Source organism: Triturus cristatus, chromosome 8 (genome assembly GCF_964204655.1).
Source record: "Triturus cristatus chromosome 8, aTriCri1.1, whole genome shotgun sequence".
In the NCBI taxonomy this organism is placed as follows: domain Eukaryota; kingdom Metazoa; phylum Chordata; class Amphibia; order Caudata; family Salamandridae; genus Triturus; species Triturus cristatus.
In genome coordinates this window covers 741,298,521-741,321,684 of record NC_140591.1, presented here as the reverse complement: position 1 = coordinate 741,321,684, position 23,164 = coordinate 741,298,521, and the positions used below count along the sequence as shown (strand labels likewise).

Genomic DNA, 23,164 nt, shown 5'->3' with positions numbered 1-23,164 from the left:
ATCAGGCGTTGGGAGTTGAGAGGAAGTACAACAGACACATGTGACACAAGCTGGAATGAACACCAACTAACACAGCAAGAGACTGACACACAACACCACTACCCCCAGGGACCAGACAGTGGGGTGACACAAGCATGCATGACACCTCCACTGTGATGACAAAGGCAGATGTCGTACAAACTGGGAAACCCAGACATGTGTCCTGTGCCACAAACGTACATCACACATACACAAACACAAATCACTCAGCATGGCCCCTCATCCATGGACAAACAGGAGCTAGGGGACCATCCATGCAAACATTCACATCAGTCCACCCTCAACAACACACACCTGAACTGCAACAATGTGTATCTGTGAAGTCCACATGGATAGGTGACATTGCACATGTACCCATGCCAAACACAGGAATGTTGGCAGGAACTAAGGTGCACACACACATCACACAAGGACTGTTTACAACCCTGGGGAATGACAGACACACTGCACAGTATGCGGTACATGGCCATGACCTCAAAGGTCATGTAACCTTCAGAATATCTGCCACAGTCCCAGGACTATGCAGATGCCAAGGAGAAACACAAGGCACCCATGCTGACACCTGCCAGCATTGCAGCCGTGAACTCGACAAGTGGGAGCAGTCACACACACATACAAATGTCTCAATCACTAAAAAATACCACCTAGGGACAACTACATGATATTGCAAACAAACAAGTGCCTTGAGGTACCCTGACTGTGCCCCATCTGTGTCTGACAAAATCATCACCACTCAGAACTGACAAATCCCAATGATGATACACCAATTAACAGTAGTGTGTCATGCACCCACTCATCTGGTAGCCCATTGGAAAAGTAGTGGGATGAACCCAGTACCACTCAGCAAGCATCAACAACAGGAACATATCAAGGGAACACTGTCTGTGTATGAACAGGGATGTGGACACACACATGCACATTCAACACACACCATGGGCCCAGGCCATGTCAATGGACAACACACTAACTTGAGGGGACACAACTCCTGTGGGAGCCCAGCTGTGCCAAACATATTGGGCCCTAATTTTAAGACTTTCGGTATTCACAGAAGGCATTTAGGAGTCCTAAAGTTAAGACTCCTAACTTCTGTGAATACCGAAGTGAGTAAGTGTCTTCTGTGAATACCAAAATGAGTAAGTGCCTTCTGTGAATACGAAAATGGTAGTAAGTTTAGGATTTTGTCTTAAGTTAGTTCTGTGAATCGGGCCCAACCACTGCAAGTCTCCCCTAAGTCATCTGCACATACCCAAAACATATGTCTAGCAAGTTGCACAGAGGCCCCAGTTGCTCCTATTACAATGATGCCCACACCTGTAGGGCCAGTATTGATGAGCACGAAGTATGTGGAAGTGACAATTTGGACAATGGGAAGCACATCATATGTGCAGGGGTGCAAGCCACAGATGTGACCATGCAAATGAAATGCTCACAGAGAGATGTACACAAATAGTTGATCCAGACACACCCAGGTAGCTGCAAAGGATGACATGGATACCCACCAGAATAGGATACATATCTCATGGACCACAGGGAGTACCTCACATCAACACATCAGTATGCAACATTGTAAACCAAGCATTACAGGTGCAAGGGCATGTAAAACAACATCAACATGATGTACAGCTAAATCAACTTCACAGGGACAAAGAAAAAAGCTTTATTCAGCATATGCAAAGTGAAACGTCTGTTCCAACAAAAGGCCAATGGCCAGTCCATGTCCAAATGCCAAGGACTGAACTAGAGTGACAAATTCAGTATATGAAATTCTAAACGTCTGGGCAACCAAAAGGCCAATTACCAGTCCATGTCAAAATGCCAAGGAGTGAACTACAGTGACAACTGTCACACCTTGCTTGCCTGCACTGCTAAGGACCGGGGTCCTCCCCTTGGAGGGGCAAACATGGGGGCAGGCCAGGCACCACATGGACAGGATCAGGGAGGAGCAGAAGGAGGCAGTGACGAGGTGGGGGATGCAGGCAAGACACTTGCAACTGCAGGGGAGATGACTGAAGTGGTGGGTGCTGTCACAACTCTGGGGCACAAGTCAGATGGGGTGGGTGCCGGCACAACTCCAGTGGGCAGGTCAGATGTAGTGGATTGGCTCACCACTGCAGTGCCCAAGTCAGACGGGGTGGTCATGGACTCCAAAGCAGTGCCTACATCCATGGGAGCATAATGGGGGACAGGTGAGGTCGGCAGGGGGGGGCACGGTCCCCACATCAGTGGCACCAACTGTCTGACCAGGTGTGGAGGAGCAAGTGCTAGGGGGGATGACCTTAGCATTTTGGGGATGGTGTATCTGTGTGTGGGGGAACCCGGGGCAGGGAGTGGTGGGGGAACCTTTGGAGTGGTGGCCTGGGGGATAGAGGACGGAGACTTTGCCTTGGAGCTGTGTGGTGGTGGGGGGTCTTGCTCTTCTTGCGCCGGGGGGACTTGCGGGTGGGCATCTTGGTCTGACTGCGCCTGGGGGAGGGTGTCCGGGTGTGAGGGGCACTCCCTTCAGTGTGTGGGGACTTCCTCTTCCCCTTGTAATCAGGATCTGCTGGGTCAGTGGAAAAAGGCCAAGGTCACAGAGGAAGAGCTTCTGGGGGGATGGGGTTGCAGGTGAGGCAAGGGAAGGGAGCTGGGACGGAGAGGTCTCGGAGGACTGTGGAGTGGTTGTGGATGACTGTGTGTGTGTCAGCAAACCAGCCCCTGTGAGTGTGGAATCAGTCCCCTGCGCTTGCTTGTGTGCACGTCTAGCCCTTGGTTTGGGGGTTTCTGTGCTTGGGACAGGTAGGGTGCTAGGAACTGTGGGTGGTGCAGGGGTAGGAGGGGTGCGGGACTGTTGGAGGAGGGACACTGCTGCCGTCAGGGAGGAGGCCACAGACTGGTTCGTCCTCTGTAGGGCAGACATGCCCAAGGAAATGCCCTCCATGAATGACACCAGTTGTGTCAACAGACCTGTGTGTGCATGGAGGACCTTCAGCATCGACGTCTGCCCTACATGGATCTGTCGAAGTAAGTCCACAGACTCCTCACTCAGGGCAGCAGGGGACACAGGGGCAGGGGGTGCGGTGCCTGGCACAAAGGAGACATGCTCACAAACACGGGAGCCCACAGGGACCTCTGGGATGGGAGCCAATGGGAGGGGGGTAGTGGTGGTGGTGGTGGTGGTGGTGGTGGTGGCGGTGGCGGAGACAGCCTCACTAGCTGGGGTTTGGTGGCTGCTGACAGCCGCCTCCACGAGGGAGTAATCCTCAGAGCTGCTGTGGCCTTCAGCTGGAGGGGATGGTGCTGACGACTCCTCTGTGTGGCTCAACTCGCCCTCCGTGCCACTGGGTCCACCTGACTCCTCTCCTTCTGTCCCTGTAAGGCTCTGTGGCTCCTCCTGGTCCGTGGAGCTGTCCCCTCCTGTGGCCGTGGATGTATCTGAATAGGAATAGGAAGCAACAGAACTACATCAGTCACCTGCACCGACTGCACACACCACAGTGAGTACATTACATCCCAGGGCAAGCCCTGGCATCATCAGCTGAACACAGCTCAAAGTGCCAACACGGTTTAGGATACGACAATTGTCATTCTCAACCCCAACCATGGCACACATATCCCTCCTTGACTTTCACACATATGTCCGTTGCATGTTGGACGCTAACACACCAATGTGCCAACATGCACCACCCACACAGTTGTACATGCAAGGGAACATGTAGGAGTATGTCCCTATACACACAGCACATCTCTTGCGACTGACTAAGTACAGGTGTCCGGATGAAGGGATGGGCAGAGACTCATTTCACATGCTTGGGATGCATGCCAGCAACACACATTATGATGTACTCATGTCCTGATGGGCAAGGCGACAATGGGGTACATGGCGCAAACTTGAACACAATGCAGGCTCACTCATAGCAAGTTCAATGCCATGGCACTGGGATGCCATGAAAGTCAGTCAACACTGTCTCCTGTCACAGGAGCAGGGCATCCAGACAACAACAATATGCACTGACTCACAATCCTAGCTCAGGGGTAAAGCTGACTCTGCAGATGACCGGCGCACTTGCCCATCCCATGCAAACAACATATCCAGGACCCAGAAGACTCCACATCATGCAAATCATTCATATGAGTCTCAGCAAACACAAATCCATGTACATTAACACATCAAAGTCTGCCATGCATGTAACCCAGCTGCATGAGGGACACAGTTGCATACACCATTGTGCGCTGTCAGATGATTACACACCTATATGTCACACAGATCTTGTCTCCCACAGTCAAATTGCAGATGTCATACTGACCCTCTGAATCATGGACACCCCAGTTGTACGTAGCAACAAGCCACACCCTAATGACACAGAGGCAGACACCTGAGGGCACATGTCACTAAGCACAACCTGCAATTTCATACACAGGAGTGGGATTACAGAGTGTTTCTGAGGGGGCATGACTGAGCAGGACTAAGTGAAACAATGTTTTGCCCCGGACAGTAGTCAGGTGGCTAAGCAATTGTGACATACTTGATAAACATACTCCTGATGCCCAAAAATTGGAGTCCCCTGCTGCATGGTTTTGTTTGGAATACCCCTGATACATGTTGCGAGTCAGACCAGCAATTGGTACACATCTCAAGGGCACACACAGTTCACATGTCAGATCTCAGGCATTGTGTAAACAATTGACCCACCCATGAAACACACAACAGAGTCACGGGAACTGATCCTGGCTGGTACCTGAAGCATAGCTGACTGCAGGGACACAGTGCCCTAGTAACACAAGCAACAGACTGTAGGGGCCACACCTGTGGAACAGATGAGGAGGGTGCATCACACAAATGAGGGACCTGATTTAGGGACTACAACACCTACGTAATGTGGAAGTGTGACCAGGACACAAGACTGCTATTTGCATGTCAGACATAGTACACAGATCAGGCATGGACTTACCGCCTTCCTGCTACTGTCTGGCCTTCAGCTGCCTATCCAGGTCCGGGAAGACCACCGCCAGTATCCGGAGCATGTGGGGAGTCAGGGTCCGGTGTCCGCTCCTCCTGCGTGGAGGTGACAGCTTCAGCTGGACTCTAGCTATCCTCCGGGTCCGGCCCCGAAGGTCCTGCCACCTATTCTGGCAGTTGCGGATGCAACGCTTGTAGACCCCCACAATAACGAACAGCCCGGGCGATGGTCTGCCAGATCTCCTGCTTCTGGTGGGCATCAACCTGTGACGATGACAAAGTGAAAAGTACATTAACACACATGCCCCAGATTTGTGCAGCACACAATTGGATATACATGTCATCATCACAAAGGGAAATCAATTACACAGGTAGTGCAACCACGGGGAATGAAAACTCACATGCATATCTGACATGTTAACAATGCCTGGATAGTTTAAGCTTGCAATAATGCACTTTAGCAGCAGGAAAACAATTCATGACATGTACCTACACACTTTGGTGGGTGAAAGTAGTCAGTGAGAATGCTTGCCACTGGTATACACACTGCTAGTACTGCTAGTCAGACAACATGCATAATTAGGAAGGCAGTGGACAGCACACTCACCTGGTCCCCTGGTGTCCCATAGAGCTTTCTGTACTCTGGAAGGAGACCGTCCAGCAGGGCCTGGTTCTCCTCCTCAGTTAAGGCTGGGACCCTCTCCAGTGTACGTGCCATAGCAGGAGCCAGAGGATGCATAGACAGCAGCAGTGGTAGCAGGGATGTGGTCAAGTAGCATGTAGTGCAGGCATGTGAACTCCCTGGGGGGCAGCCAGCCTTCTATCTGTGCTGCAGAGGCAGACTCTGTGCCATGTGTCCCAAGTGATAGGTCAAACACGGTTGCATCCTATGAGTCTGACCAATCCATTCAAAAGTACGACTCGTACACGCCTTCCGCATTGTTCAAATCTTCACCTTCATGGAACACTTGAAATTGCAACATTGTTGTAGGCATCCAACTGAATTTGCAGTGCACAACTCGTACAAGTTTTGAATCCGCATCCGTCTCCATGACTGTCCTGAGCCAATGATTGCACCCAGCTCTTACAACTGACTGTACAACACGTATTTTGAATATACACATGCACCCGTCTCCATACGATTCAATGGCCAAGGCGTGCGCCTGTCTCGGACCATGCCTGTCCGACGCGTATGCATGATAGTCACCCGCATCGGACCTCATTGGATTCAATGACAAGGCGTACGCACGGCTCGGTCATGAACTGTGCAATGCGTACGCATTGTCACCCGCGTCGGACCTCATTGGATTCAATGACAAGGTGTACGCACGGCTCGGTCATGAACCGTGCAATGCGTACGCATTGTCACCCGCGTCAGACCTCATTAGATTCAATGACAAGGTGTACGCACGGCTCAGTCATGAACCGTGCAATGCGTACGCATTGTCACCCGCGTCGGACCTCATTAGTGTGACTATTAGACGGATGCAACACACATATACTGGCCATGGACACCTGCACACACCAGCCACACTATAGCATTGGCCACACAGTGTCCCATGGCATGCGAGGCTGCATTCCCTGGGTGTTTGAGGGGGACACAGCTGTTTTTTTGTCTGGCACTTTGTGCAGCCACTCCCAGGCTGTTATCTTGTACATGATGGCAGAGTCCTTTGTGTGTTGTGCACATTACCACTGTGATCTGCAATTGCACAGTAATGGGCATGAGTGAAGGCACAGTGTCAGGTTAGATATGTTTAAGACATGTCACATACACCCTGAGTCCTGGGGGTGATGGCATGTATGTCACAGTGAGACCTGTAGCCCCAATACTGATGTGCACCCACAGTCTGTGTGCATGTTGTGTCTCAGATGTGTCTGGTCACATGTTACCAATGGGTGACAGTCTCCACATCCATGTGGTATATGCATCAACCTTGATGGGGTGTGTGTCTAAGAGACGTACATGTAGGGCCGGCAGGAACAACAGTGGCCATTACCTGTGGGACTTACGCTTGCCTTGTGGTGTGTACGTGCTACGCCATGTTCATTGCTGTGTTGATGTGGCAATACAGGGAGCCTGGGTTTCTGCATGCCAAAGATCTGTGATGCCTGGGAGACATGAGTCCTCATTTGTCACTGTGGTGGGTTTTTTGAATGTTGCAGCAGCACATAGGTTGGTTGACACAGCCAGATGATCAGCCCATTGCACTACATGGCACTCATGTGGACATGTGGAATTGAGATGTGAGGTGGTGGTCTTGTAGGTGACATATGTGTCCATGCCCAACAGCACACACCTCAGTACATTGTGTAATGTCATGAACAAGCATGTGATAGTGATCGTGGTCATGGCCACATGGGTGGATGTACTGACAATCTTCCTTTGAGCATCTCTGTACTGCAGGGCACCAGCTGTCCATCGGCCGTTCCCAGACCTTGCAACCATGCAGGAACGCAACAGCATCAGACAGTACCACTTCACCAGGCCACTGATTGAGGAGTTGGCAGAGCAGTTGGCGCCACATCTGCTACCTGGCCGGACATACCCTACAGCACTGACCCCAGAGGTGAAGGTGATGGCAGCCCTGCACTTCTTTGCTACCGGTACCTTCCAGTACACTGTGGCTACTGCTGGTGGTATGTCGCAAACAATGTTTAGTCAGGTGCTACGCGATGTCTTGGAGGGGATGTTGCAATTACTCGACCTGTATATCAAGTTCCCGAGCCAAGATGAACTCCCTGAAATTAAGGATGCATTTTATACACTGGGGAGGATGCCAAACGTCATTGGATCCATTGACGAGACACATGTTGCCCTGATACCACCACAGGCACATGAGCAGGCATACCGGAACAAGAAGCAGTACCATTCGATCAATTCTCTGGTGGTCTGTCTTGCTGACATGTTGATCACACATGTGTATGCATGGTTCCTTGGTTCGGCGCACGATGCCTACATTATGAGGAGCTGTCTCATTGCAACGCTGATGTCACAGATGCCGGCTCAGCGTGCCTGGCTTGTCGGTGTGTGCTGACTGTTTCTCATTGTGTGTGTTTGTCAGTGTTGTATTCCGCGCTCCTACAAAACTCAGCTACTTGTTCATTTTTGTGTGTGTAGGCGCCTCTGGATACCTCGACATGCCGTGGTTGCTGACACCCCTCAGGAACCCTGTGACACCAGCTGAGCTGCGCTCCAATGAGGCACATGGTCGGAGCAGGAGGGTGATTGAGCGGACATTCGGCCTACTGAAAAGCCGCTTTCGCTGCCTGGACAAGACCGGAGGGACCCTCTCATATGAGCCTGCAAAGGTGTGCAAAATAATACTGGTCTGCTGCATGCTACACAACATGGCAGTGCGGAAGGAGGTGCCTCTCATCCAGGATGACGATGACGACGACCAACGTCCGGCACCTGTGGAGGATCCCGGCCTGGGCCAAGATGCCAGTGATGATGAAGATGATGGTGACGTTCGCTCCCAGCTCATCAACAACTTCTTCACCTGAATGTGAGTTTCCAGTGTTGTTATGTGAATGTATGGAGGTAGCCTGGAATGTGTTGAGCCAGCTCTGTTGCTGTCTGAGTGTGTCTGTGTGCCACTTGACTGGATGCGTGCTGTGATGTGTCCATTCAGGTGGTGTGTACTCAACAATAGGGTAGTACTGCTAACTAGTGTTTGTGTAGGTGTTTTGCAACATGTTTTGTGCATGTGTATTGCATTTCTCTCCTGTTCGTCTGTGCTTTTGACTGTATCTTGTCTGGCCTTCCCAGGGTCCTTTGCCTGTTGTGTGGTCAACACTGACCCCCAACACCCAGAATCCAACACCAGTGTGGAAATTGACAATTCCCATCAACTGATGAACCACACATCCCTGGACTTCCATTCTCCAACACATTGTGAGCGTGTGTCCACTGTTACGTAGAATTACCGTGCAACTAGTGTGGAATAAACGTGTTGCTGATGTGTAATGAACCTGTGCTATGCTTTGTTATGTGCGTTGTCTGTCTTCCCACATCTGAGTGACATCTGCTTACCTCACCTGTGGACTTGTTAACACTGACTGGGCTTGGTGTTGTGTCTGTGCATGCCAATGTGTTTCAGGTCAACATCATTGTGTGTGATGAGTAACATGGCCATGGTGAGTATGTTTTGTGTTGCCATAGTGGTGTGTCTCCCTCACATGTGTAACATTCCCATGAATCACCTTATGTTGGTCACATTGTTGCAGTATTTGGCATGCACAAGTTGGAATCACAACAGAGGCAAGTATGGTGTACTGGTGAGTTTATTTACAAACATGTGTGAGTGAAGTGCACAGGATGGTGGGTGCTGTACAGTGGTTTGGGAATCCAAAGTTCACATTGGAGTTGGAAGTGCTGGTAGATGAAATGTCCAGAGTAAAGTCCACAGTCGTCTGCTACATTGGCCCAATGTGAACCCTCCATGCAATATGGGTGAGTTGTGTGCGATTGGACAAGGTAAACGGGTTGCGCACAAAGAACATTGTCCAGAACAGGTTTGGAGGCCCTGGGGGATGTGCTGGGACACCTGCCTCTCACATGTCCTTCTTCGGATGACCCCTCTTCTTCCGGGGGGGGGGATCCTCATGTGCAGGCCTCTGCGGTGCAGGGGACTCTCCGCCAGAGTCCTTGTCCCTCCCTGTGGCGCTGGCAGATGGTGTTGCGACAGATGTTGTGGGCACACAGGGGGGTGTGGACAGGTTGGTGTTGATCTGGCGGAGGCATTGTAGTATGTCCCAATGCACCGCAGTGATGTCATCCCACTTGGCCTCTATGCAGGCATGGTGGGCGACCTGCTCGTGTTGCATGTCCTTGAGGATCTCCACTACCTGACCAAATCCTCCAGGGCTATCCTGGCACGCATCTAAGATGCGTGCCAGTTGGGGGTCATCATGCAGTCCAGACCCCTCTGCAAGGCGTGCCCTGTGCCTCCCACCCCTCCCAGCACCCCTCTCCACACGGGCAGGGCCAGCGGCGGTACGCACAGGTGACACTGGGACCCCTTGGGTGGTGTTGCTGGTGGTGTTGGCTGTAGCTTCCGGGGGTCCTGTGTCCCTGTGCTGTGGGTGTTGATTGTCCTTGGTCTGTCCGTGTTGGTGGGGGTGCCCTGTCGGTGTCCAGATGCTGGAGGCATGGGTACAGGGGGGGCAGATGTTGCTGCTGCTGGTGCTGCATGATGACTCACACCGGAGGGGCCAGGTTGGCTGTCGTCATCCGAACAGGACAGTGAGAGAGTCAGACCAGAGAGCTCAGTGTCCACCAGAGCCTTGGACTGGGTATCCTCGTCATTTGGCGCTGGGTGCCCAGCACGACCTGTGTTTGGGAGAGACACACAATGTGATTTATGTTTCTACATGCGTCGTTGGTTCACAAACATGACATTTTCTACTTTTCAAACAGATGCCTGCCTGTACACTGCTTTTTCCCAGCTTGTCAAAGACAAAGTTTGATCTTGTTGTTGGCCATTTGCCAGCATGGCCTTGTGCTCCCCACAACAGAGCCCAGTGTCAGACATCTTGTCAGTCCCTTCCCACTCCCTGTGAGGCGAGTATGGTTCAGTTTGATCTTGCAGGGCCATGTGGGTGGGTGTAGGTTGTCTGTGACTGCGAGTCCCATCATACTCTTGGCTACACCCCCCTTCCCAGCATGCCCATGCTTCCTCCATCTTGACTCTGCTTCCCTGTGAGGGGGTGTGACATCAATGGCAAGATGGCTGACTGTGAAATCCTGGTGTTTGTTTGGCTACAAGTCCCAAGTGAGCCCCTGTGCTTCACACAGCAGCACCCAGTACGGGGTATCTTTTGCTGATATTTCAATGAGGTGTGTGTCAAAGTATTGTACCCGGTGAGTTGTGTGGAGTTTGTGTTGGGGCGGGGTGTCTCCCCATGCTGAGCAGTACGGTCAGGGCTGTCAGTCCTCCTTCCCATCATGAAACGTGCTTCCATTGTAGGGCGTGCAAGTTTTCTTTCAGGATGTCAGTCAGTGGTGTCCTGCTTCTGATTTGCACACAAGCCCTAGCAGGGCCTTGTGCTCCCCACAGCAGGACCCAGTGTCAGCCATCTTGTCAGCCATTTTCCACTCCCTGTGATGTGGGCATGTTTCAGAGGGGTCTTGATGGGCCAATCAGGAGGGTGGGGGGCATTATCTGTGACTACAGGCCCCATCATGCTTTTGTCTACACTCACTTCACCTGCATCCCCACTATTCCTTCCTGACAGTCAGCTGCACTGTGAGGTGTTGTGTTTGTGATGGCAAACTGTCTGGCTGGGTGTATTTGGCTTAGTGCCACTGGCTTGCTCTATTTGTTTGTAGGTTGGTGCATGTCATAACACAGTCCCCAGTCACTATGATATGGCAGGTATTGTGTTTGTGTGACGGGCATACACATCTTGGGTTGATTATCTATTGGTTAGTGTACCTTTGCGTACGGTGCATGGTTTCACTGTCCCATTGCCACACAATCTTGGGTATGTTGTTTGTGCACTCACCAGGCTCTAGGATGTCTGTTAGGCCATGGACGCTCTCTGATCGTAGGATGTCCCGCGCCTTCTCCTCCCAGGTCCTGAAGTAGACTGGTTTGGCAGGAGGGCCACCGCCGGTGCGCTGACTCAAGGTGTGATCTTTCTCGATGAGTTTCTTGACCCTCCTGCGCACGTCATACCACCGGTTCTGGATATTGTTCTTTGTGCGCAATGTTGGTGCTTGTGCGTTCACCTTGTCCACAATCCTCATCCACATCTTGGTTTTCTGTGAGATGGGGGTCCTTTGAACCAATGTACCAAACAAATGTGGCTCTACTCTGATGATCTCGTCTACCAGCACTTCTAACTCACTATCTGTGAACTTTGGATTCTTCTTTGGAGGCATGGTGATGGGTGGTGGTGGTGGGGGATGTGTGTGTGAGGGTGCAAGTGATGTTGTGTTGGTGTTGGTTTTGCTGTGTGTATGTGTGTGTGCTTTTGTATGAGGTACTGATGGTGTGTGAGTTGTGTGATGGGTGAGTTGTGAGTGTGTCTGTGGTTGCTGTGTACTGGTGTTTGCTGCTGGCTGTGTCTCCTGTTTGCAAGGGATGATGGTAGTGATTGTAGTCCTTTATATAGTTGGAATTGTGGGTGTGTCTTTGTCCAATTATTTTTTTGGGGGTATTTATTGGCTTAGTCATTGCTTGTTTGGTCCTTTTTTTGTGATTTTTCCTTTGTGTTTTGTACGCATGAAGGAGACGTTCATGTGACGGAAACGGACGCTGCTGTTGTCTCGTGCGGGCTTCTCCGCCTCGTTCACACTGCCTGTCTTCTGTGTTTGATACGCATTGTTCGCGGCGGTCTCTATTGCTTGTGTGCCGGATTATCTGTGCGTGTTGGTCGTGCGGCTTGGTCTCCGTGCGAGTCGGTCTGGTTTTACTCGCATTGCATCATACTGAGCTAATCGTACATCGCGGGTACGGGTCGGTCGGGTTCATTCTGGGTTCGTGTCGGTCGGTGAAAATCGCGTTGGTTTTCCAGCCGGATCACTATTTTTCCTCCGGCTCGGTCGTACGGCTTGTATTCCGCTCGTGTCGATTTTAATTCACTCGCGTTGCATCGTACTGCACCGGTCGTACGCGCTGGTCCGTGTCGGTCGGTATTCGGTCCGGGTCCATGTCGGTCGGTTCGTTTTCCGTCCGGAATCGGAATCGGCCCCCATATGTCTAAAATTACCTTCATTGTGGCAGGGTAAACATTTTATCATGGGTGACCCCAAATGTATTGCGTGATCTCTTATGCCAAAAATTACATACAATATGCCAGTTTTAAAATTTAGCTATTTATTTCTATACACTGTGGGTGATCTTTATGTCAAAAATTACCTCTAGTGTGTGAATGCCAACATTTTGTCATGGTTTCCTCCATCCCATTTCTCACAGTTATCGTCCCTTTTACCAAGAATTATCTCCAATGTGCCAGTGCCAGCATTTTGGCGGTAAACACCCAATTTGAAATATCGACTGTGCAGGATATCGAATCAAAAATATAGAGAGGCCAGAATATCGAATTCCCAAAATATAGTTGTATAGAATATCGAATTTGAGGAAAGAAATATCGATTTCCATAATATCGAATTTAGAAATATAGTTTTCCATAATATCGAAACCAAATTAGTGTTATGTATGCTAGTATATGTGTTAAAATTATATATTATTTTTTTAATGTATGTTTAATTTTTTTTAAGTAATGAATTTTATGTTATTTAATTGTTGCGTAATTTAATTCCGTAGCGGGTTGTGGGTTTATACGGGAATAGGGTGGGAAGTAATTTAATTATAGTAAATGAAATATTAATTTTTATGAATTATTAATTATTTTTCTTTTATTTTGCGGTTTAGTTCTCTAGCGGGTTGTGGGTTTATAGGGGAATAGGGTGGGAAGTAATTTAATTGTAATTAAGTAAAGATTTATTTTTATTTATATGTATTGATAATTAATTGATTATTAATTAATTATTAATTGCTAATTATTTTTTATTAATTGGTAATTAATTTAAATTAATTGTTTTATTGATAATTATGTTAATTGTATTAATGTATTATTTGGAGTGGGTTGTGAGTTATAGGGGAATAGGGTGGTAAGTAATGTAATTGTATTTAAATAATTATTGACATTATTTTTGTATATTGATAAATAATTTATTGTTAATTAATAATAATTGGGCATTTTTTATTACTTATTACATTTTTGGTATTGCAAATTAATTGGTTGGTAATTAATCATTAATAGGTCATTACTTTTTAATAAATAATATTTATTGGTATTTATAATTAATGAATTATTACATATTTTGTGATTCGTAATTAATTTTAATTAATTTTTAATTGGTATTGATTATTAATTTATTCTTATTTAAATATTAAATCATTACTTTCCCTACTGTTGTACTCTCTGGAGTGGAAATTGTAATTTTTACCCCTACGCTATCCAACGCATTCCCTACTGTTGCACTCACTAGAGTGGGAATAGTAATTTTTACCCCTACGCTAACCAATGCTTTCCCTACTGTTGCACTCACTGGAGTGCGAATAGTAATTTTTACCCCTACGCTATCCAGCGCTTTCCCTACTGTTGCACTCACTGGAGTGGGAATAGTAATTTTTACCCCTACGCTATCCAACACTTTCCCTACTGTTGCACTCTCTGGGGTGGGAATAGTAATTTCTACCCTCCCGCTATCCAACGTTTTCCCTACTGTTGCACTCTCTGGAGTGGGAATTGTAAATTTTACCCCTACGCTATCCAACGCGTTCCCTACTGTTGCACTCACTGGAGTGGTAATAGTAGTTTTTACCCCTACGCTATCCAATGCTTTCTCTACTGTTTCACTCTGTGGAGTGGGAATAGTAAGTTTTTACCCTCCCGCTATCCAACGCTTTCCCTACTGTTGCACTCTCTGGAGTGGGAATAGTAATTTTTACCCCTACGCTATCCAACGCTTTCCCTACTGTTGCACTCACTGGAGTGGGAATAGTAATTTTTACCCCTACGCTATCCAACGCTTTCCCACCTGTTGCACTCACTGGAGTGGGATAGCAATTTTTACCCTCCCGCTATCTAATGCTTTCCCTACTGTTGCACTCACTGGAGTGGGAATAGCAATTTTTACCCCTACGCTATCCAACGCTTTCCCTACTGTTGCACTCATTGGAGTGGGAATAGTACATTTTACCCCTACACTATCCAACGCTTTCCCTACTGTTGCACTCACTGGAGTGGGAATAGTAATTTTTACCCCTACGCTATCCAACGCTTTCCCTACTGTTGCACTCACTGGAGTGGGAATAGTAATTTTTACCCTCCCACTATCCAACAAATTCTTACTTACTATGTTTTGTTTACATTACATTTATTATTTTTACATTTTAAGCTTTTTTACATAATTTTAACTATATTTTATTTAATTTTGTTTATTATTTAATTACATTTATATTATTTTTAATACATTTAAAAAAATTGATATTTTAGTTAACTATATTTTATCTATCTATATTTTGTACTTGATATTTTAGTACTTACCTGTTTGTAGATAGTGATTCTATATACTGTCCCTCGATATTTTGAGTCGATATTTTGTGCAGTCTATATTCTGTCCCTCGATATTTAGTCACTGAACCCATTTTGGCATGAGTGCTCCCATGCCAAGAATTTCTTTCAGTTTTTTAGCACCATTTATTATTCCATGGGTTCCCCCTGTGCCAAAAATTACCTCTGGTATACCAGTGCTATTATTTTACCAGAGGTACCCATTAGCCACAAATCTTCTATATACCAGTTTCAGCATTTTGCCATAGGTGACTCTATAAGCCAAAAAAGAATTACCTTCAAAATGCAAGGGCTATTGGCAGACTAGCAAAAATAATACCACACTCTGGTGCCGATCACGATCCGGTAAAAAAATTCCCCGTACGACTCGTATCCGGTCTTTTTACCGTACGAATCGTACAAGTGCCGTACAAACTGCCAATTACGATTCGCATGGGATAAAGACCATACGAATCGCATTGGGAAGAATTCCCCACACGTCCTCGGGTCGGAAAATGTGTCCGACACGTCCACGGACGATTTACCGTACAAACGTGAAAAGTGAAGTCCGACCGCGGAATCACGATCCATCCCGTGCGTCCGATGTTACAACCGTATGGAAAAAACTCTGTCCGCACCGAACACCCATAGCAAACATGGAGACATGTGCCCGCATACGTGCCGAACACCCCCCCAGCCCCTGTACGTTCGAGCCGTACCCCCACCCATGTATGTACACCCCTGTACGTTCGAGTCGTACCCCCACCCGTGTATGTACACCCCTGTACGTGTCGTACTCCCCCGTGTATGTACACCCCTGTACGTTCGAGTCGTACCCCCATCCGTGTATGTACACCCCTGTATGTGTCGTACCCCCACCTGTGTATGTACACCCCTGTACGTGTCGTACTCCCCCGTGTATGTACACCCCTGTACGTGTCGTACTCCCCCGTGTAAGTACACCCCTATACGTTTGAGTCGTACCCCCACCCGTGTATGTACACCCCTGTACGTTCGAGTCGTACCCCCACCCGTGTATGTACGGTGCGTACCCCCAGCGCGTAAGCCATGTCTTCCCTGGACCGGAAACAAGCTTCCTAGGACCGGTTTCTGGCATTACAGCCGTCGTCAGCCAGGCTTGCTTGAATCAAGTGGCAAAGTGAGCAAGGGGCTCACGTCTGAGCATACCCTGCCAACTTACGGCAAACAAAGCAAAAACCAAAGGAAATGATGGACGGAGTGTTGAACATTGCAAGCACTCACCCCCAGTCAACTGATCTGGGTTTAATCCATCACCGTTCTTTAGCCCACTCTGCCACCCCAGTTCAGACATGGCCATATGCAAATCAGTCTGACCCTGTGCCACATGGGAACAGTCCAGGTCGAACTGCCAAGCCATGTCTTCCCTGGACCGGAAACAAGCTTCCTAGGACCGGTTTCTGGCATTACAGCCGTCTTCAGCCAGGCTTGCTTGAATCCAGTGGCAAAGTGAGCAAGGGGCTCACGTCTGAGCATACCCTGCCAACTTATGGCAAACAAAGCAAAAACCAAAGGAAATGATGGACGGAGTGTTGAACATTGCAAGCACTCACTCCCAGTCAACTGATCTGGGTTTAATCCATCACCGTTCTTTACCCCACTCTGCCACCCCAGTTCAGACATGGCCATATGCAAATCAGTCTGACCCTGTGCCTCATGGGAACAGTCCAGGTCGAACTGCCAAGCCATGTCTTCCCTGGACCGGAAACAAGCTTCCTAGGACCGGTTTCTGGCATTACAGCCATCTTCAGCCAGGCTTGCTTGAATCCAGTGGCAAAGTGAGCAAGGGGCTCACGTCTGAGCATACCCTGCCAACTTATGACAAACAAAGCAAAAACCAAAGGAAATGATGGACGGAGTGTTGAACATTGCAAGCACTCACCCCCAGTCAACTGATCTGGGTTTAATCCATCACCGTTCTTTAGCCCACTCTGCCACCCCAGTTCAGACATGGCCATATGCAAATCAGTCTGACCCTGTGCATCATGGGAACAGTCCAGGTCGAACTGCCAAGCCATGTCTTCCCTGGCCCGGAAACAAGCTTCCTAGGACCGGTTTCTGGCATTGCAGCCGTCTTCAGCCAGGTTTGCTTGAATCCAGTGGCAAAGTGAGCAAGGGGCTCACGTCTGAGCATACCCTGCCAACTTATGGCAAACAAAGCAAAAACCAAAGGAAATGATGGACGGAGTGTTGAACATTGCAAGCACTCACCCCCAGTCAACTGATCTGGGTTTAATCCATCACCGTTCTTTAGCCCACTCTGCCACCCCAGTTCAGACATGGCCATATGCAAATCAGTCTGACCCTGTGCCTCATGGGAACAGTCCAGGTCGAACTGCCAAGCCATGTCTTCCCTGGACCGGAAACAAGCTTCCTAGGACCGGTTTCTGGCATTACAGCCGTCTTCAGCCAGGCTTGCTTGAATCCAGTGGCAAAGTGAGCAAGGGGCTCACATCTGAGCATACCCTGCCAACTTATGGCAAACAAAGCAAAAACCAAAGGAAATGATGGACTGAGTGTTGAACATTGCAAGCACTCACCCCCAGTCAACTGATCTGGGTTTAATCCATCACCGTTCTTTAGCCCACTCTGCCACCCCAGTTCAGACATGGCCATATGCAAATCAGTCTGACCCTGTGCCTCATGGGAACAGTCCAGGTCGATCTGCCAAGCCATGTTAATAAATCAAAGACTTTTGTGACAGCTTAGGGCAGCGACAAGAAAAAAAACAATGAGGCTTCAAATAGATGGCAGAAAGCTGGAAAGAGTAGAACATTTAATGTATTTGGGGGTCCTCTTTGATGCTAAATTAACCTGGACTGAGATGGTGGGAAATAGAGCAAACCTTATGTCCAAGAGCATTGCTGCCATGTGGAAGTTTGCTAAGACTCTAGTTAATAAACCATTCCAAGAAATGTTGGTAATGTACTTAACGAAAATGATAGCGTCTTATGGTGCTGCAAATTTGGGGCACTGCTCAAAATTGACTCACTCCAAGTTATAGAAAACAAATTTGCAAAAATGTTACCACTCCTGGCTCGTGCTCTAATGTTATTGTCCACAAAGAATTAGGCCTCCCAAGTATCACTGATACCATTGAAATGGCCCCTATTACTACTATGGTTGTCGATATGGAAAAGGAGCTCTGTCCCATTAAATCAGCTTGTGATAAAAGATATATTCACTCTTGATTGCGTTTCCTCTATCCCTTGGCTAAATGATGTTTGACAGTCCCTTAGTGACATAGGCTTGGTGGCTCTGTATGAATCGCTGTATCAGTGCGTGACTTTCTCTAAATCCAGGTTAAAAGAGCTATTTATAGCCAAAAGTAGCTAAGATAGATGGCTATAAAGCAAACAGAAATGTCAGTAATAAGGTATCAGGCAATGCTCCTTGTGGGGCCTGGGCTCTCATCTTACCTTTCCTTCATTCCTAATACCCATCATCGATTCCTATTGAGAAGACTGCGATTAAATTATATTCCTCTATTGCTGGGCTTACCGGCACATGCATACTTGGTAAATCAGTTCTCCCTATGCCTGTGATGGTAGTTCTAAGCAATCTATTTCTCTTATTTTATTCTTTTGTTTGTTTTATAAAGCAGAGAGAAAAAAATGTATCATTAATTTGTTGAAAAAATTTAGTTTACATTCTCATTCATTCAAGCTCTCACAGTAATACAAAAATTGCAATCACCATAAATATGCGTCATGACTGCGTAATTTTTACAGGCTGTTTTAAAATCCAGAAGGGCTGTTATTTTACGCCAAGCCCAGTGAGCAATTGTCAACATACCGCTTTCTGGCTTTTTTGCAGTTTTACTCTAGTACATAGCCAGTGTCTAGCACTTACACGGGTGTAATTTATTCTGCATCTACATTATTAGGTTATTACAACCCCTTCTCACCTAAACTGGGTTCTCCCTGGCCATCTATTTTTTTTGTAATTTAAAGCACAGGTATTTTGTTAATTATTTCTTTTTAAAATCTTATTGGTACAATCATTGAATATTTTAACTTTTAGATACTGCATGGAGACTGAATTGATGTGAAGGCTATTTATCAGAAATGAAATGTTATGTACTTTTAAGAAGTTTTTTTATGCGAAATAAAGTTGATATTGATTGATTGATTTATTGAGTGAATACCTGCGCTTGTATCTACCCATTTAAAGCACTGCTCTAAAGGATGCTATTGACTTTCTGTACTTTTCACTGCTTGCCTTTATTGGTACAACAATAACAAATAGGAGGTTGTTGAGTATCTACTAATCGGTCCACCTGTCAACTGTGTGATGCTATTGTTAGTTAAAGAATGCATGATGTCCCTTACATTGCTTTAAGCTTTTAAGTGAATTGACATCCAAAGACTTATTTCACTTTCATTGATATTGGTGTTATACTCAAGTAGGGAAGTGATACAAACCATCTATCGGGACTTAAGGACAAGCAGGTAGGAAAAGGGAGCCAGGGTAAGCAAGCCTAGCCAGTGGATTCTCTGACTACATTGCAGATTTTTGCACCATTTCAGGGCAATACTGCACCAACAGACCAGTGAAAATTACATTTACATCGACTTCCTCAAAAATCCAATCTTCACTGCTATTGTTGTTTCTGATGTTCTATTCAAAATGAGAGGGCAGTGGTGCTTAGTTATGCAATCAGATCCAGTGGAGTAGCAATTTGAATTACAATCTCAGATTGAGAAGCATATGTTATATATGACTGCCACATTCTACTTTCAGGACTCCTAACATAGACAGGCTGGCGAAAGAGGGAGTGAAACTCAATCAGCATATTGCTGCAGCTACAGTGTGTACCCCAAGTCGGGCAGCCTTTATGACAGGACGATATCCAATTCGATCAGGTTAGTGGTTTAATATTAAATATCTATCGGAACTGTGCCTTTCTTCCCTATCCATGTTTTTAGCCCTTGTGTGGCTTCTCCTTCACAAGTTTTCAAGTCTTGCATTCTTTTGCTAGGTTATAAATCCTCTTAGTCTGCATGTTGGTCCATACTATGAATAGTTTGAGCTCGATTCACAAAGATTTTTTGATGACAGTGTGACTTACCATTTAACTTACACGTGAATTTCTAGGTGCAAGTCTTACCTTCTCATGGAGAAAAGTCTGACAATCTGGCTCAGCATGCATCTCTACAAACTAATAGCTGATATAGAAGGTATTAAAACGTAAACTACCAACCATTGGGGGTAAAGCAAAAAGACCAAAACCGACCCCGGTCCCTAAATCTTCCAATAAATCCTTGGTGTCCAAAATGGCAGCCAAAGACCTAGATACAACGGTTACCAAGGCATTCCAAGATATAATGACCATCTTGTTGGACACCAAATTGAGCCCCATTTTGGAGAGGCTGAAAGCAATTGAGAAAAGTCTTGCAGGGGGGGCTCAATCTGACATTAGTTTAAATAGCAGGGTCACAAGCAATTTAGATATAGTAGCCAAATCTGGTCCAGGCACACCTAAAAATCTCACTAAATCATATGAAGCTCAGTAGTTCACACAGCGACATAGATGGGAGATAGATGGCCAAAGGGGCGGCCAGACTCCTAGCAGGTCCCTGGCTGCTTCTTCGTATAGGCGGGATCCTCAAACTATCGCAGGCCAGTCGGACGGCCCTGTGGTATTACCAGGGGAGTTTTGTCAGAGTCATATTACCATCAATCTTCCCCCAGAATCCACACCGTATGTAGTAGGAACATCCCGCCTCTTCGCTCAGATATGAAAGAGGACTATAACAACCTAAAGAACAAGGTACTCCACTGGTTAACAGCTAATACGCCCGTGGGCCCCAGGGCGGAACGTAGTATCATCATGGTACGTCGAGTGGCATGGGTGGGCAGTTCCAAAAAGTTTGGAGGGGGTGACTGTGTAATAGTTAACTTTAACAGGGCCTCCGTAGCGGAGAGAATCCTGTCAGGTTTTGTTCATGCTGGTCAGTCAACTCATGGGTCCACAATACAGGCACTTCCGTTGGGTTTCGTTTATAGAACCAAACCTCATGGGTACATAACGGGGAACAAGGATAGGGAACCCACACAAGCCAGATGGCTCAACAAAAACCCTGTAGGCAACAACTATGGGTTTTCACAACCATCGTACATGATAATTCATCCATGGGGGCCCTACTCTGCTCCTGCCGCACCTTCGACCCCAGTACTAGCTAATAGATTCTCTATGTTATCAGGGTTGGAGGAATGCGATTGACTGAACACCCCTGATGAGACCGTAGACAGAGGGCCCACTTAAACCCGATGACCGAGACAGAGATGATGCAAACGGTTCCCCTTCCATCACCACAAATAGATGCGATGCCCCCCGAGGTTGACAGTAACGTTATATCCTGGAATATAGCAGGCCTGGCAGACAAATTTCAGGACCCTTTATGGCAACAGTTTGTTAGGCAATTCTTAGTAATTTGCCTTCAGGAGACCTGGTCAGTGGACTGCAACCTGTTTTTGGATGGCTTTAAAAGTTACTTTGTCCCTGCCTCTCCTTCAACTAGTGGTAGGGCCAAAGGAGGATTGGTTATCTATATCTCCCCGGCTGTTGATTGCCAGGTACAAACTTGCCCCCCTTTTGGCCATGGCCTATAGGCCATCACACTCAAGAAGGGGAATAATAAAATGACCCTGATTGATTTTTATAACCCACCAAACAGCAAAAAGGGGGAAGGTAATGTTATCCAGCTGAGTCACCGCCTAAGGAAGTTATGTGATCTCAGCTTACACCCCATGATGGTGCTGGGAGATTTTAACATCCACCCCTGTGGTGACCCAAAGACCACGAATATGTCTGATATGGGATGCCACAGAATGAGGGCGTTTCATTTTGAACATTCACCACAGGGGGAGGAATTAAACAATCTAGTCAACGAATTTGACCTGCTGACATTGATGTCCATCTCTGCCCCAAATAGTAAGAAGCTCACTCCCACCATCAAAGGAAGAGGTACTGGATCTTTTATAGACCACATTCTAGTCTCTTCTCCATCTCAGTCCCTCTTTTGGAGGTTTACCATCAAGGATACTGGTTACAGCGATCACAATCCTCTCTGTGTATATCTCTGTGGTGTAATTCTATCCAGTAAACCCAGGGGCAGAGCAAAAGGAATTATGAGACCTGCAGATGGTGGGCGCCATCTTAAATGGTCCCAGATTGATCCAGATACTTTTTACAGGGAGGTGAGGAGGTGAGAGCATCATGTGTAGCCGAACTTGTCCTTTGTACCCAACTGGAGAGTCTACCAAGGAATGTTCTCAGTGCATTCAGTTCCATCTCACGTAAAGTAGGGGAACTTTTGAGGGCTCCAACCTGTAAGGTATTTAACTCAAACCCAAGACGGTTTGATTCCTCCTGTTCTCAGGCAGCACGCAAGTTAAAGGAGGCCCTGAAAGTAGTCCCGAGAAACCCCCAACACATGTCGTACAGGATATAAGCAGGCCCTAGCCACCCGCAAGAGAGCATTGAAGGAGGAGACATGGAGGGAGCTGCTAGAGTTCAGCACACTAAGGAACGGTACACAGTTCTGGGGCATTGTCAACAGACCCCTGTTCTCTGGTGATACAAGAAATACCCTAAGCTCCAACATCACGAAAGAGGAATGGGTGGCCCACTTCCAATCAATGTTTAAGGGTTCTACTAGTTACCACGACCAGTCTCCTCGCACAAGAAATACCAACCATTTGGTCTTTGAGATATCAGAGTTAGAGGCAGGAATTGCGGGCTTAACCAGTAACAAGAATCCCGGCCCGGGCGGAATTCCGCCGGACCTTTATAAATCAGATCCTTCCTTCTGGACCCCGATCCTGATGGCTGTATTCAATGCAGCGGCCAGGGACGGTAGACCCGAACCATGGGCCATATCTACCATTGTGCCACTGTTCAAAAAGGGGGACCGAAACAGTATGCACTGTTATCGGCCAATCGACTCTGTAACTAAGGTGGTGGGAGGGGTATTACTGCAAAGATTATCTTCGTGGGCAGAGGAGCGTTATATCATCGCCGATACCCAATATGGTGTTCGTGTGGGGAGATCCATGGTGGCCCAATGTCTAAAT

General features: G+C 47.4%; 1 protein-coding gene across 2 annotated transcripts in view; it reads left to right on the top strand.

Annotated features, from left to right (window-relative positions):
* Positions 1–23,164, top strand: part of LOC146804999 (arylsulfatase H-like) — a 641,615-nt gene that overhangs the window by 181,152 nt on the left and 437,299 nt on the right. For both annotated transcript variants that reach the window (XM_085622143.1, XM_085622144.1), the window contains one exon: positions 19,829–19,950. In XM_085622143.1, the coding sequence (XP_085478269.1) occupies positions 19,829–19,950 (122 nt within the window). The remainder of the gene's footprint in view (positions 1–19,828; positions 19,951–23,164) is intronic.